Raw genomic sequence first — 13,353 nt, forward strand, 5'->3', positions numbered from 1 at the left:
TTTCCCCTCTCTCCTCCCCTTCCCCCCCATCTGTTTTCAGGGTTCCCCTCTTCAGAACTGATTTTTTTTGGGGGGGGGGGGACACTGGGCAAGGATAGAAGACAAGAGGAGAGGGAATTCCACTGCGTAAGTTGGAAGTCCTTGTGTGAACGAGACAACTTAGTTGGATACAATGCATGACATTTTGTGAGATATCACACACGCGTACTCCACAACCCCTCTATGCCATGTTCATTTTGAATGATGGATGAACTGCTTCGGAGACTAGAGGCACTAGAGAAGCCTCCACACAACAGCTTGCTAGGTTCAGTAACTGAGAGACCAAAAAGAGCATTAAATGCTGGCTTATACCTTCTCCCCTTCTTCAAGCAGTCGAAGCAAAGTTGTGTTATCGGTTTTCTCCTCTTCATCTATAGAGCTGCTCTCAGCTATTTGATCCTGCAGCTGCTCCTGATTCTCCTCATCACCACCATCAGGTGCGGAACGAGATCTCTTCAGTGGCGGTTTAACAAGGCCTGCATGAAGCAATCAAACCAGCAGCACATTTGTCTGTAAGTCACCAAACTTTGTGTGGTACATGAACAGCGCTGCATACTCTACTTAAAGCCCACCCCAAATCCTACAGCTAAAAACTGGTAGAATTTCTGCACGACCAGCTGAGTCTGAGAACTTGCAGGCCAAGGGCAGTCAATGGATAACGGTCCTTGCTCAGGCATGAAGGTCAGTGGGTGATCTCAGATCAGTCACACACTCTCATTGTTTGTTGTGGGGCTAAAACGGGATAACCCCCCAAGCTCCTGGAGGTGGGGACTGAGAATCTTAATGCAAGTTTAGGTCATACAGGCTGTTCACATGCTATGTAGTCAAGGGGAATGGGAAATCAAAGGAGGCACGCCCACTTTTACAAACACACTGCGCTGATACATAGGGATAATTAGTGAATCTGATCTTTACAAATTCCAATGTGAAGTGACCTGGTCAATATGAAGTGACCTCTTTGACTAAATACACTAACAGAACTTAAGTGTCCTCAGGTTTTGCATTCCTCTGAACGCTGCAATACAATTCTCAGCACACTAAACTATCAAAATATGTTTTAAAATGCATGTTTTGCAGGAATGCATCTTTTTTCCTACAACAACAAAGAATTCTAGATGCAAAAGTGACTGGAAGTTGACCAATTCCCTACTGATAGGGAAGGACTACTAGACAAGACAGATTCAAATCTTTCTTAAGCAACAGTTTTAGCATTTTGGGGTGAGTCACACATTTAGGGAGGCCACTAAGGTATTACAATGGCCACAATTCACATATCAGCAGAAGTCGGGTCTGCTGAAGACTTCTGCCTTGTCCTAAATAACCTATGAATGTAAAAATTGTGAATGTCTGCCATCACACTCAAGAACAGCTTGCTGCTTGTGCATACTTCCCTATAGGGAAATACAGCATAAATAACTTCAACTTGACAAGCATGCCTATGCATACAGAGATATGTGTGAAAATACCCACCTTTAACTCTTGCAATAGTATCTTCCCCGTGTTCTGGCTCCTGCTGAGCAGTTTCTCCTTCAGAGCTCTCTTCGACAGTGTCTTGGAAGACAGCAGGGTTTCCAGAAGCCAGGCGCATGTAGTATTCTTTGCTGTCATAGCTTATAGCTCTTCGGTAGCGCGCAGGTTTCTTTAAACAACAACAGAATAAAAACGTTTGGCAAAACCAACTCAAACATACCCTAAGTATAAATCTATGTTCAGAACCTGCTAAGTGTCGTAGCTGGAGGCAGCCAACTGTAAACTGATTAAGTTTCCAATAGGCAAATCAGCTAGGTTTGGAATGAACCCATTGTTGCTGGAAAGATGATCAAAAATTAAATGCTGCTCGATGAACGTAAAAGTTAGCAAAATGTGTTCGGTGCTTTGTGAATCATCACAAAAGAACTGGCATCTCATCATTTCCAATATTGCACCCAGCCAATTCAGGTATTTTCTTTAAACACTGAAATGTTAACCAAAGTGCAAGGATGTAGAGAAACTGATGGGGATTAATTTAGACCTATTATTAACTCCCACACTATTACTCTAATTATGATATTACAATTCTATGATTTTATGATTATGCGCAGAGAATGGGGGAGGCAGGGAAGCTATCGTAATTTGTTCATATGGATGTGGTGCTCAAGAACCAAAGTGCTGTTTGGTGTTAGCTCACACAATATACATGCTATGTTTCTTTTTCTATTTGTTGGGCTGCAATCAAACACAGCTGCATGCTCCCTAATGGCCAAGGTCTCACGACCAAAACTAAATGTTGAGTGCAATGGTAAAAGTGGTTCTTTTTTTTTGGGGGGGGGGGGAGGTGGGATTTTGCATTTTTGCCAAAGCTCCAATCATGTTTTACAGGAACTTCACAGTTCATCAAAGAAGAAGGAATGTTTTCTGGAACGCTATAATGTTTTACCAAATTTCTATTTTAGTCCACTTCTCTTCATTCTCATTACTAGTGAAATACATCTGAGGAGTTTCTTTCTGCAGAGAACAGTGATGCGACTGCTTCTCCGTGGGCTCAGAGCACTTATCACCCCACAACTGTTGAGTAACCAACGTTTATCATCTTTACGCTAGCGTGGTGAAGAACTGCAAGTGAGGCAGCATTCATAAAAATCACTTGACCCCATGCCAAATTCTACAGAGATCCAAGCAACAAGTGTTACTAAGATGCCAACTGGGTCGAGAGAATCGACTCTAACCTCCATTTATTTTAGTAGAAATAATGGGTAATACAGAGAAGTGGATCAGGCAGAGGGCCGGGCTCACCCTCTGTGGGTCATTTTGATAAGGTTGGTGCATTAGCCCCAGCATGTCAATTTTATGTTTTTCCTTTGCTGCGCTTGCTCTTGTAACTAATTTTCTGGTAGTTCAAATCTATTTGATAATTAAAGTGTTCCTTGGAGGTCAGGCAAATCCCTGTCAGCGCTTGGATACGGACCCTGAAGATCCATTATTGGCTAAAACTTGTTTCCCCCCCTCTCGGCTTGGCTCTGGTAACCCTACTGGATTCCTATGAATCCAAATGGAAAGCTACACTGCACAAAAAGCTAAAAGGCTTGGGGTTACCCCACAAGCCTTGGTAGCTGTAGGTTATGAGAAAGCTAGAGCAATAATCCACCAGCGAATTTGGGATGTGGAACTGCAATGTCACGTGAGTGAGATAAATAAACACCCAACAATAAAAGATAACGAGAGAGGGTTCACCTCAGCAAAATATCTGCCAAAATTACAAATACCTAAATACAGATGGTTGTTTACCCTTGCAAGATTCAACGGGCTGCCACCTGCCTTATTGCAGGGCAGATTTGAGGGTAAACCATACATGGAACAAGTCTGCCCCTGTGGCTTGATGGAGGTAGAAACTGTCTCTCATGCCTTGTTACGCTGTCGTTTCTATGGGGATATACGCTTGGCATTTATCATCCCTGCTACACATAAATCTCCAAATGGGTCCGAACTTCAACATCTAAAATCCCTGATAGAGGACAAGGATCCAGAGATCATGCTAAGGGTGGCCAAATTCTGTGCGACTGCCACATAACTTAGGGAACAAGCTGTGCTACCATAATGACCAAGGCCTTAAATATCAATTTTAGGTTATATTTTAGTGATTAAGATATATCTTATATATATTTTTACTGCTGCTATATCTGTATTGCCCCTGTTATACCCAAAGGCAAATTCAAATGGATCCCTATCATGTTTTATGACTTCCCTGATACTGTATGTGAACTGGAACTGGTCTGTGACTGAAACTAATAAATTCTCATTCTCATTCCTTGAATTCAAATTGGGAATGCAAAGGGAGACTCTTTTGGGTAGGTGGAAATGCTGCCTTTTACTGTCAAAGAACAAGCCGCATTTCTCTTATCTCCAATCTCAGAGCTTGGGAGCACAGCACTAAGACTGAAGGTAAGCCTCTGCCCGATGCCTTTTCCTGTCTAAGAGCAGGCAGAGAGACACAGGGCAAAGCGTGTGACGGCACTAAGATAAAAAATAAGCTCAGATTGGAGATAAGAGAGCTCCACACCTGAGGTCATGTGATGTCAAGCGACTGACAGGTGGATGTGGTTTGCGCAAAAAGCCTCATGGGCCAAATGCAGAGGTCTGCTGGGCCAAATTAGGATCGTGGGATGGAGGCTCCCTCCCACAGGTGTATGATGTACACATTAGTATACTAGGTCACATCCAATGAAGTTGTCTTATTTGTGCTTGTGCAATGGAAATTCTCCTCCCCTCGCATGACTCCCAAAGTTGTCCCCCGACTCTCTGAAGAAAATTCAGGGGACAAAGAGGAAACTATGTTAATAATGTATACAGATGGTTGTATTCAAGTCCAAATACTTATGCCTGGAATTAATCAGTTAATAATGCAATTAACATGTAGATCGCAATCTCCCTGTATCTCTCAAAAATGAAGTTGGCAATATAAGGTTAGGAAGGTAAAAAGCACTGCACTTCATTCTGAAGCCTATTGGAAAAGATTAAGAATTCAGCCAAAGTTCTTCTCTAGATGCTCCCTAAAATCTCCAATCATGCTTGAGGTTTTTTAAAAGAACAGTTCATTTATATGATGATGATTTGTTAACCTAGTCCTATGGACATAAGAGATAAGCCACCTAGAGAACAGACACGTTTTTAGCAAGTCCACCAAGAGCCAAAATATATATTAATGCATCACCTTCCAAAATGTTGGTTTGACAAGTAATTCAAAATGAGTGAAGGCATATTGTACTTAGTGATGAGCAATTTTTAAAAAATGTTTTGATCTGTATTTTTTTGTGACCTAGATAGGACTATTTGCAAAGGCAATATAATGTTGGAGCTTTCTTCGCAATGTATTTTGAGAATTAAATATCAGTGGAATGCAGGATAGTTGTTCGTGAACAGAAAGGGATGCATTCCAGGACGTACATCCCATGTTCTTCATTAGAAACACATAGAAAATGTTTATGTTAACAAGGGGGCAGAAAGCAGCAATTAATGGTCCCAAATACACGTATGGGACAAGGTGAGTCAACCGCTCTGCCATTACAGTGCCCTGAACAGGTGAGATGGTCTTAACAGTGCAAAAACATTAGGCCAGCCCTGAAATACTGATTAGGCTAAGTGCATGAATGTCCAAACTGCCCATCACTAAACACATCATAGTCCATTAGTTCTAATTTCGAGCTGGTACATGTTTATACAGTGAGAATAGTGACAGCACAGCCCATCACAGCTTGTTAGTGTGCAACACAGACAGAAAGAGCTACATAGACATTGTATTAGGTGAAGACTGAAGAGAACACAGCCACATCCTCTTAGTATATCATTAACCCTACGACAGAGTTACTGAGGAAGCACGTTGAAAGCCAACCAGAGAAGCCTTGTTAAGGTTGCCTAACATGCACAGAGAGGTTTCTATCTGTTTTGCCACCCATGGAGAGTTTTCTCTCTTTACCTTTTGAGGAATGGTATCGTCAGATGTCTCAGGAGGCTTACTTGAGAAGTCAGACTGAAAATAGGGTATTAAGTATAGAAACATCAGGGGAAATATCATGTTGAGGAAGAATGCATGATGCGACTAAAACTGTCAGAGCATTAGTGGGCAAAAAGCCAATGACTGAACTTCTAATTTTCTCCACACCAGGAAATGCAAAGCAGGAAAAATAACAACACAGAAGCTCGAACCTTAAAATTTGCTAAAACTAGCACAAGGTAAAGCTCAATTTAATCACAAAGTTCTTGCACGGGAGAAATACGCAATATTTTAGCAATTCAATTAAAATCTTGTTGATTATCAGTGGATCAAATCAACATCTCACACTGCTGCTTTGATTCTGCACTTGCCTACAAACTCAATCTTCAAATATGATGGACTATGAAGAGACAGTGTGAGAAACTGAGATATGAAAGCTAGGAAATAAAAGGCACCCTAAACCTAGGTTATGGGCGCAACAATGGAATGTCTAGGTGCATTTTTTTATAACAAGAATACAAAGCTGAAAATGAACTGCAGCTAAAATATTATGTTCATTTTTCACATGGTCTAGTCCTTTCCCTGCCCACCTCCCTAATATTCTTAAGAGGGTCTCTTCGCCAGTCTTCAGAGAGTAGCTGGAAGTAGGGAGGCTGAAAAGGGTCCTCTTTTCCTTCCACTCTGCAGTTTTAATCTGAAATCTTAGGCACACAGTACTGCACCCAGAGCTCAGAAACTGTTTGCGCTAATGAAATTCCCTGCTGCAAAATGCGCCCAGAACAATGGGAGTTCTGAACACTGTTAAGAGATGCACCTCAACAGCAGCATCACATTTGTACAAGTCACACCTACCTGACAATGCATTTACATTTTTCTAACTTCCCAGGTATCTTTGAACAGACTTGCACAGGCCTGTACAACCCCCCCCCCCAAGCTCAATGCAGCCCATCATCCATGTAGGACAGCCCACCAGGGACTCAATTAACCTCATGTTTTTGCTACCTGTCTAGGACTGCAAATACAAGGGAGCTATGAAGCACCTGGTAGGTCACAATACATGGTAGGTGGGCTGTACTTGGCTTGGTACATTGTAGGTGGTATAGTCTGGCCTTCCTGTTAGGGCAGAGCGAAGCCACAGCCCACTTTACTTCTGCTATCCTCCAACTGGAAAATTAATCAACAAGAATCTAGAGGCTGCAGAAAACAACGGCCATGGCTGCATGGTTCAGGGGAATCAACGTCCATCCATAAACCCATAGCTGAGCACCACCAGAAACACATTATCCAATCGGCGATGGACATTCTTGGCAATGATGCAAGAAATAAGCCAATGCATTGCTACAGCTAAAAGCTACTGCCATCCTGTAACTGCACTTACCAGCATATTTGTCTCATGTTCAGTATCCGGCATGTAAGGATACTGAATATAAAACATGTCATTTCGAACCATCTTCTTCCTCATTCGACAGGGACCTTCTGTCATCTCCAGCATCCACTTGTCCAGGTGAGAGCCAATAGGAGGGCCCCACAGTCCTCTCTCCCGTAACAACTCGTATTCAATCTGAGACCACTCTTCTGTCACATACTTCAGTGCATTCTGCTGACGCTGGAAAGGACACTACAGGTTAGCTGCCATGGTGTGCAAAATTATGTGTCATAAATGGCATGCAGAATCAAGTAAGCTCCCTTGTACCGTTATTCTAACGGACAGAGATTCTCATGAGGCGCGGCAGCAAAGAAGCCCAAGGCATTTTAAACTGCCCTGTGATCCTCGGAAGGACGGTATATAAATTTAATAAATGAAAATAAAACAAAGTCTTTTAAAAGGTTCAAGGTGCAAAGTTGGATATTCATGCTGTTTTCCTCAATCTCGGAGCTTAAAAACTCAAGTTTTGAACTGTCCTTGCACGGGATTTGTTATTTACATATTTAGAAAGCGTGTTGTCTATAAAAAGGGTGTACTTGTGTATACTTGTACTTAAATCTGTGCCTGTTCCTTAAGCAGCTCTAGCACTGCTCCTAGGCTGCCAGCACCACAAATCTTTCTATAAACATATCAAGCTGCTTTATCCCAGTACAGTCCACTCTTAAGAAGAGTGTCTGAAAGAATTCTCTCCTATCACTTGCTACCTAACTGGATATGCAAGGGATTTTATCTGAGACATCTTCATGCAAAGCATATATACCACTGTGTAATGGTTCTAGGGGTTGCTCGTGCGTAAGCCGGTGCAAACACCTGGCTGGGTTGCCTGAGTGAACCTTTTCTGTCCGGACAGCCACTCACCCGTGGCTGTCTCAATCGCTGGCAGAATCCGTCAGTGGGCGTTTCTTAAACTTCTTCCAGCAAAGAAGCTCTTTGACGCCTAGTCTCCTCCTACTCACTCTGCACGAAAGCCTTCTGCGCAAGGAGGGCGTAGGCAGCGGAGGACCTCTACTCTCCCCGCTGGTCCCCGGCAAGGAGTCATGGGACCACCTCGCCGCTTCCCCCATCTGCCCCCCTTCTCCACTGGTGCTACGCTGATTCTCTTCCCCAGAAGATGGGCTGCTTCTCCCAATCCCGGGATGCTCTCTGGAATCCCTCTGGATTTTGCTCTCTCCCTCCGGCACTGATGGCAGTTCCCTGACACACTGAGTTATGGATGCTCCCCTCTTAATTGCTGACAGGGCTTTCTCTCTAGTTGAAGGGCAGCAACATAAAGAACTCTCTTTAATTTAGGAGATGGCTGGTTGAGAAGGACTAGCCTATCCAAAGGATATGATCATTATCTTATCTCTGCATGGTGTATGTTTCTTAGTGAGAACTATCTATGGGTGGGGATCTTCTGATTGCACTGAAAAGTCTGAATAAGGCCTTTTTCATTGTGATGCCCCATTTGTGGAATGAGCTCTCCAGGGAGACCTGAAGAAAATAGACAATGTGGCATTTTTGCAGACAGGAAAAGATCTTTCTATTCTGGCATTTCCTGACTACTGATACCGAGTTCTTCTTTGGTTCTGGATGGTATAGTTCAAATTGCATGACTCTGTAAAAATGTTTCAGTTGTTATTTTTTTACTTTGGCTGCTTTATGTATATCACAAACCACTTTGGGACTTACAAATTTAAAACAGAAAAGCAAAATAAAAGATTTTTTTATAAATAAAATGAAACAAAATAAAGAAACCACTTTTAAATACAATGCTCATGCAAATTTGATAAAAGCATTTGGTTTGATTACTGCTCTCATTTACCTCTTGGTATTCTTTATACTGCATATCTACCAAGTCTCGAACCACTGCTATGTGAGTAAACATCCATTGAGAGATCTCCTAACAGAAAAATAATGAATATATTAATGTGTGCAGAAAAGAGCTTGTCCTTAAAACAACTTACATATAAAATAATCCTGAAAACTTCAAGTAGTGTGGATTACGTATGGAATTATGGTAGATAGTAGTTATGCTGCAATTTTTACAATAAAACAATACTAATCTAGCAAAATATTTCAACGGTCTCATCTACTGCTATGGTGGATTAAGGCCACAGTACTTAACATTCAGGCAGTTTAAAATCTAAGTAACAGAATATAGTGAAGGGGGGGATTAATTAAGACAGGCTAAATCATCAATCAATTTGTTATACTGTACATATAAGGGATGACTATTTTTCCCCCTTTGTATTATCTGTTTGTCTTTAAATGCTATGCAATACCTGCGTGGATAGATTATGTTTGTTAAGACCGCTTTCTTTTCGGTTTCTTCTCGATCCTGTTAGCTTGGAAAGACCGAATCCACTGCTGACCCGGGAGAGCTTGGACTGGGTAGTCGGAGCCAAGGCTTCACCTCTACTGATGCTTTTCTTTTCATGAGCTAGAATGCCAAGAAGAGTTGGGGGTTTTCAAAGCGTATTTACTGGACCCTTCTAGCACATCTACAAACCAGGGTGGATAAAAATCAATGATTTTTTTAAAAAAACACGAAATAATAAAATTGGATTATTTTTAATTTAAATTGGATTTTTAAAAATTTTAAATTGGATTTTTAAAATAAAATGCTTTCGGAGGAAAAATCTTTCTAAATATAGTCTTCTATTTAAGTTACGTTATAGTCCAAAGGCTATTCATCAGGAAATAAGGATTTGTTTTAAGTTTTTTATGTGTGCTAAAACTCAGTCTAATTTTTAAAAATCAATAAATAAAATTAACCACATCAGTTAACAAACATGGCTACATATGCTATAATGTTATTTTTTTAGTTAAATAAATTGTTTAAATGTTTATTAAGGAAATGATTATTTTTCTCCTTCCAATGAAGTACAGCAGAAAAGTTGTCCAGATTTGAACAGTTAACTTCTTAAACTTCACCATAATTTCATAATTATCTATGTATTTCTAATAGTATAACCAAATCAGTAATTTTTGATATAACTAAAAACTACTCTGAAAATTTATTATTCCAAAATGAAACCTTCATATGGTTGTAAGTATTAAGATTATACCAGCAAGATTGAGCCTTTCTGTAAAAAAAAAAGAGATTTAAATCAAGTCTTACTGACTAGTGATTTAAATTGTGATTTAAATCGATTTGATTTAAATCAAATCCACCCTGCTGCAAACCAAAAACGATACCCAGAAAAGCTGCAGGCTAATCTAGATGGTAGCATTCTCCCACAAACACACTCCCATCCCACATACTTTTAAACAGGTAGATATTACACTGTTACATTAGAAATCCCTCAAAGAGCACATTCCACATTTGTAACACTGCCTGTGGGTGAAGAACAGGAAACCCTTGTTCCCTAGGATGAAAAGTAGGGGATGAAGTGGTGCCCTTTGGGATGGGTAGAACGGAAGGCGAACATCAGATGGAATCAAGGACAATGCCATTTTGCTCCCATCTTCCTCCCTACATTTGTTGTTGTTGTTGTTTAGTCGTGTCCGACTTTTCGTGACCCCATGGACTAGAGCACGCCAGGCACTTCTGTCCTCCACTGCCTCCCACAGTTTGATCAAACTCATGCTGGTAGCTTCAAGAACACCATCCAACCATCTCATCCTCTGTCGTCCCCTTCTCCTTGCGCCCTCCATCTTTCCCAACATCAGGGTCTTTTCCAGGGAGTCTTCTCTTCTCATGAGGTGGCCAAAGAGGTCCCTACATGAGGTCCCTACATTTAAGGGGTTTTAAATATGCCTAAGCAGCCAAAGAATTATATACCACAAAATAATAATCTGCACAGCTGCTCTTACCCAAGTGATTTTGCCAACATTTTAAACTGGCTTCTTCCACAAGGGGCTTTACAAGGGCAATATCCACATGGCCCCTGTCATTGACGGGGAGAGATACTTTGAATACCTCCTCCAAAGCCTGTTTCTTGCTGTAGAACAGTTCTGTCCACACGCGATTTACAGCTTTTAAAAGAAGCTGGCGACCTAAAGACATGAAGAGGACACAAAAGTGAACAAATGCGTACTTATTTTGATAATTAATATCCTGTATCTTCAGCATAGATTCATGGTTCTAGAGTGGCTAACAGAGTAGCGCGAAATGAAGAGTACAATTTAATAAATAGTAAAACAACAACAACATCATGCAAGCTGGTGCAGCAAATTAATAACAAGTGAAAACAGCATCAGTTTAAACAGATGGTAAAATCAAATTGCTCTAAGATAAAGCTAGGCACCTGTCAGCTGCAGAATGGACGAGAGAAAAGAATGAGGGAGTGAGGGGGAGAGGGAGGGAGAGAGAGAGAGAGAGAGAGAGAGAGAGAGAGAGAGAGAGAGAGAGAGCGCTCAAAAAAACAAGTGTGTGACTAAAATTAAGTTTGGAGCAAACCACCTGTGCTTGCCTCAGAAAAGCACCTGGGGTTTGTGAGTATTCTTGAATCATAAAACTACCTTGTTCAGAATCATAGAATTGTAGAGGAGGAAAAAACCTTTTAGAATTGGCAGGGAGCAGGTGGACAAGAAGTTCATTTTGAGCCTGGTCCAGACAATGGAGAGTCACTTTTGGATTCTCTCTTTTAAATATTCACCCCACTCCTCCTAATGTGATTAGGACACTGTATGAAACTAGTGTTAGCTTTTCCCATGATTTATATTAACCCGAGTCTATTCATTTGGATTTATAAGCAGTGCTTTTCTTCTAGAAAAAATAAGGTGCCGGTATGGTGTATCCTTGTGTACCCCAAGAAAAAAAGCGCTGTTTATCGGTCACACAGTATCTTGTGCTGACTGGGATTCATAGTATCAAATACTAGATTTCCTCCATTTTGAGCCAATATACAATGGCATTCCCAAGTTCTTCAAGAACGAAACAGCAATGATGCCGGTGAAATTTTTAATGGAAGGTTTTCCAGTGAAGTAGAAAGTCTGTGCTGTGACAATGCTGGAATTGCTGACAGTCATTTGGAGGCTTCCTTATTTTTTCTCTTTCAGCATCCTAACTCCATTTTAGCTACCTACTTCAATGATTTGCAAAACAGATCTGTAATAAATCTTGCTTTCTCCCGAGTTCTGAATTGTTAGCCATATTCCATGAGAGGCAGGTCCTGCTGAGTGAGAGGGATTAAACCTAATCCTAATTATTCCTAACTGCTGTTTGGGCAGGATCTGCTTAAGGTAGATATGCAGCCTGTAATCTGTATTACTGGTCCTCTGTTCAAAATTAACCTCTGATTAGTCCTGGCTTGGTCTATACTTCAAAATGGCTTCTTTTATATTCTAGTGTTTATCATCTGCAATCTTTTCTTCATAGCTCCTTGGGAAACAACTCATACCCCCACTCTCAAATGAAACAGCCGAAAGATTAAGGGAAGACATGAGGAATACATTAGCTAACGTATTAACTGACATTTAAGACGGATGGACTCCAGCTGCATAATTACCTTCACTAACATCTTGATTGTAGACTCCATCTGGCTCGACATCAGAAGGGATCATAACATGCCAAGTAGTCATCCTGGCTTCTGCTTCTAGGCCAAACCCATCTACGCTGCTGCAAATATTATCCAATAATGTTAGATGGAAGTAAAGGATTTACACTGTATGCAGGACAAAAAGTATACATAAGATCTGCCCGAGGTCTCCATTTTTCAACACTACCTGGATGAAGCCTGACCTAAACAAACAGGGTCCATCACATCAAAAACTGTTCTCAATACTGTCTTTAAAAGGTTGTTATAACCCATCCTTTTGACTTCACAGTGAAGGGCGGGTAAGAAATCGAATAACTGAATGAATGAAGTTTCCTAATTATACCACTTTCTAAAGGAGGTGGGGGGCTGCATATTTGAATGCTCCCCCCTCTCACTCACCCTCCAAACACATGAAAACACCTTACACCTCAGGGAGTAAGCTAGATCAGTATCTGTCTCCATTACATTAGCTAGGAGTGCAGAGTTATTGTTTTTTTTTTGGTGTGTGTGTGTGTGTGTGTGTGTGTTTATCTAGACTGGCCTTCCCAGTGCTTTTTTTCTGGAGGTACGCATACACCTAAACATTTTGTGAATCTAAGTCTGGCCTCATTGAGGGGCAGTATTTCAATATGAGTAGGAAAATGAGAGTACCTCTTGTGAAGTTAACATATGAGAGTGCTGGAGGTGAATTAGTTAAACAAGTTACCCAATCAGAACCCAGGGGGGCGGAGTCAGAGGGACTATAAAACCAGCTCTGGGAGGGGCAAAAGGGGAGTTCGTTGGGAGTTGGTTGAAGTGGAAGTGAATTGGGATAGAGTGTGGGTAGGTTGAGGTAGTGTAGCAAAATAAGTTGAGTCAGGAACAGTTAGGAGCTAGGTAGACAACCATCTGAGAGGTGGTTTAGTGAGTGAGAGCAGGTAGCGGAAGTTATAGGTCTGGATAGGTACCCTACGATT

At 41.2% G+C, this 13,353-nt stretch overlaps 1 protein-coding gene across 8 annotated transcripts in view; it reads right to left on the bottom strand.

The window, feature by feature from the left end:
* Window positions 1–13,353, bottom strand: part of WDFY3 (WD repeat and FYVE domain containing 3) — a 126,038-nt gene that overhangs the window by 25,470 nt on the left and 87,215 nt on the right. For 7 of the 8 annotated variants that reach the window (XM_083398104.1, XM_083398102.1, XM_083398106.1 and 4 more), the window contains 8 exons: window positions 12,368–12,477; window positions 10,731–10,913; window positions 9,197–9,354; window positions 8,737–8,814; window positions 6,885–7,112; window positions 5,489–5,542; window positions 1,510–1,678; window positions 352–515 (listed from right to left, as the gene is read on the bottom strand). In XM_083398104.1, the coding sequence (XP_083254230.1) occupies window positions 352–515; window positions 1,510–1,678; window positions 5,489–5,542; window positions 6,885–7,112; window positions 8,737–8,814; window positions 9,197–9,354; window positions 10,731–10,913; window positions 12,368–12,477 (1,144 nt within the window). The remainder of the gene's footprint in view (window positions 1–351; window positions 516–1,509; window positions 1,679–5,488; window positions 5,543–6,884; window positions 7,113–8,736; window positions 8,815–9,196; window positions 9,355–10,730; window positions 10,914–12,367; window positions 12,478–13,353) is intronic. The other variant, XM_083398101.1, reaches the window with a different exon arrangement.

Source organism: Podarcis tiliguerta, assembly GCF_965153285.1.
Source record: "Podarcis tiliguerta genome assembly, chromosome: 9".
Classification (NCBI taxonomy): domain Eukaryota; kingdom Metazoa; phylum Chordata; class Lepidosauria; order Squamata; family Lacertidae; genus Podarcis; species Podarcis tiliguerta.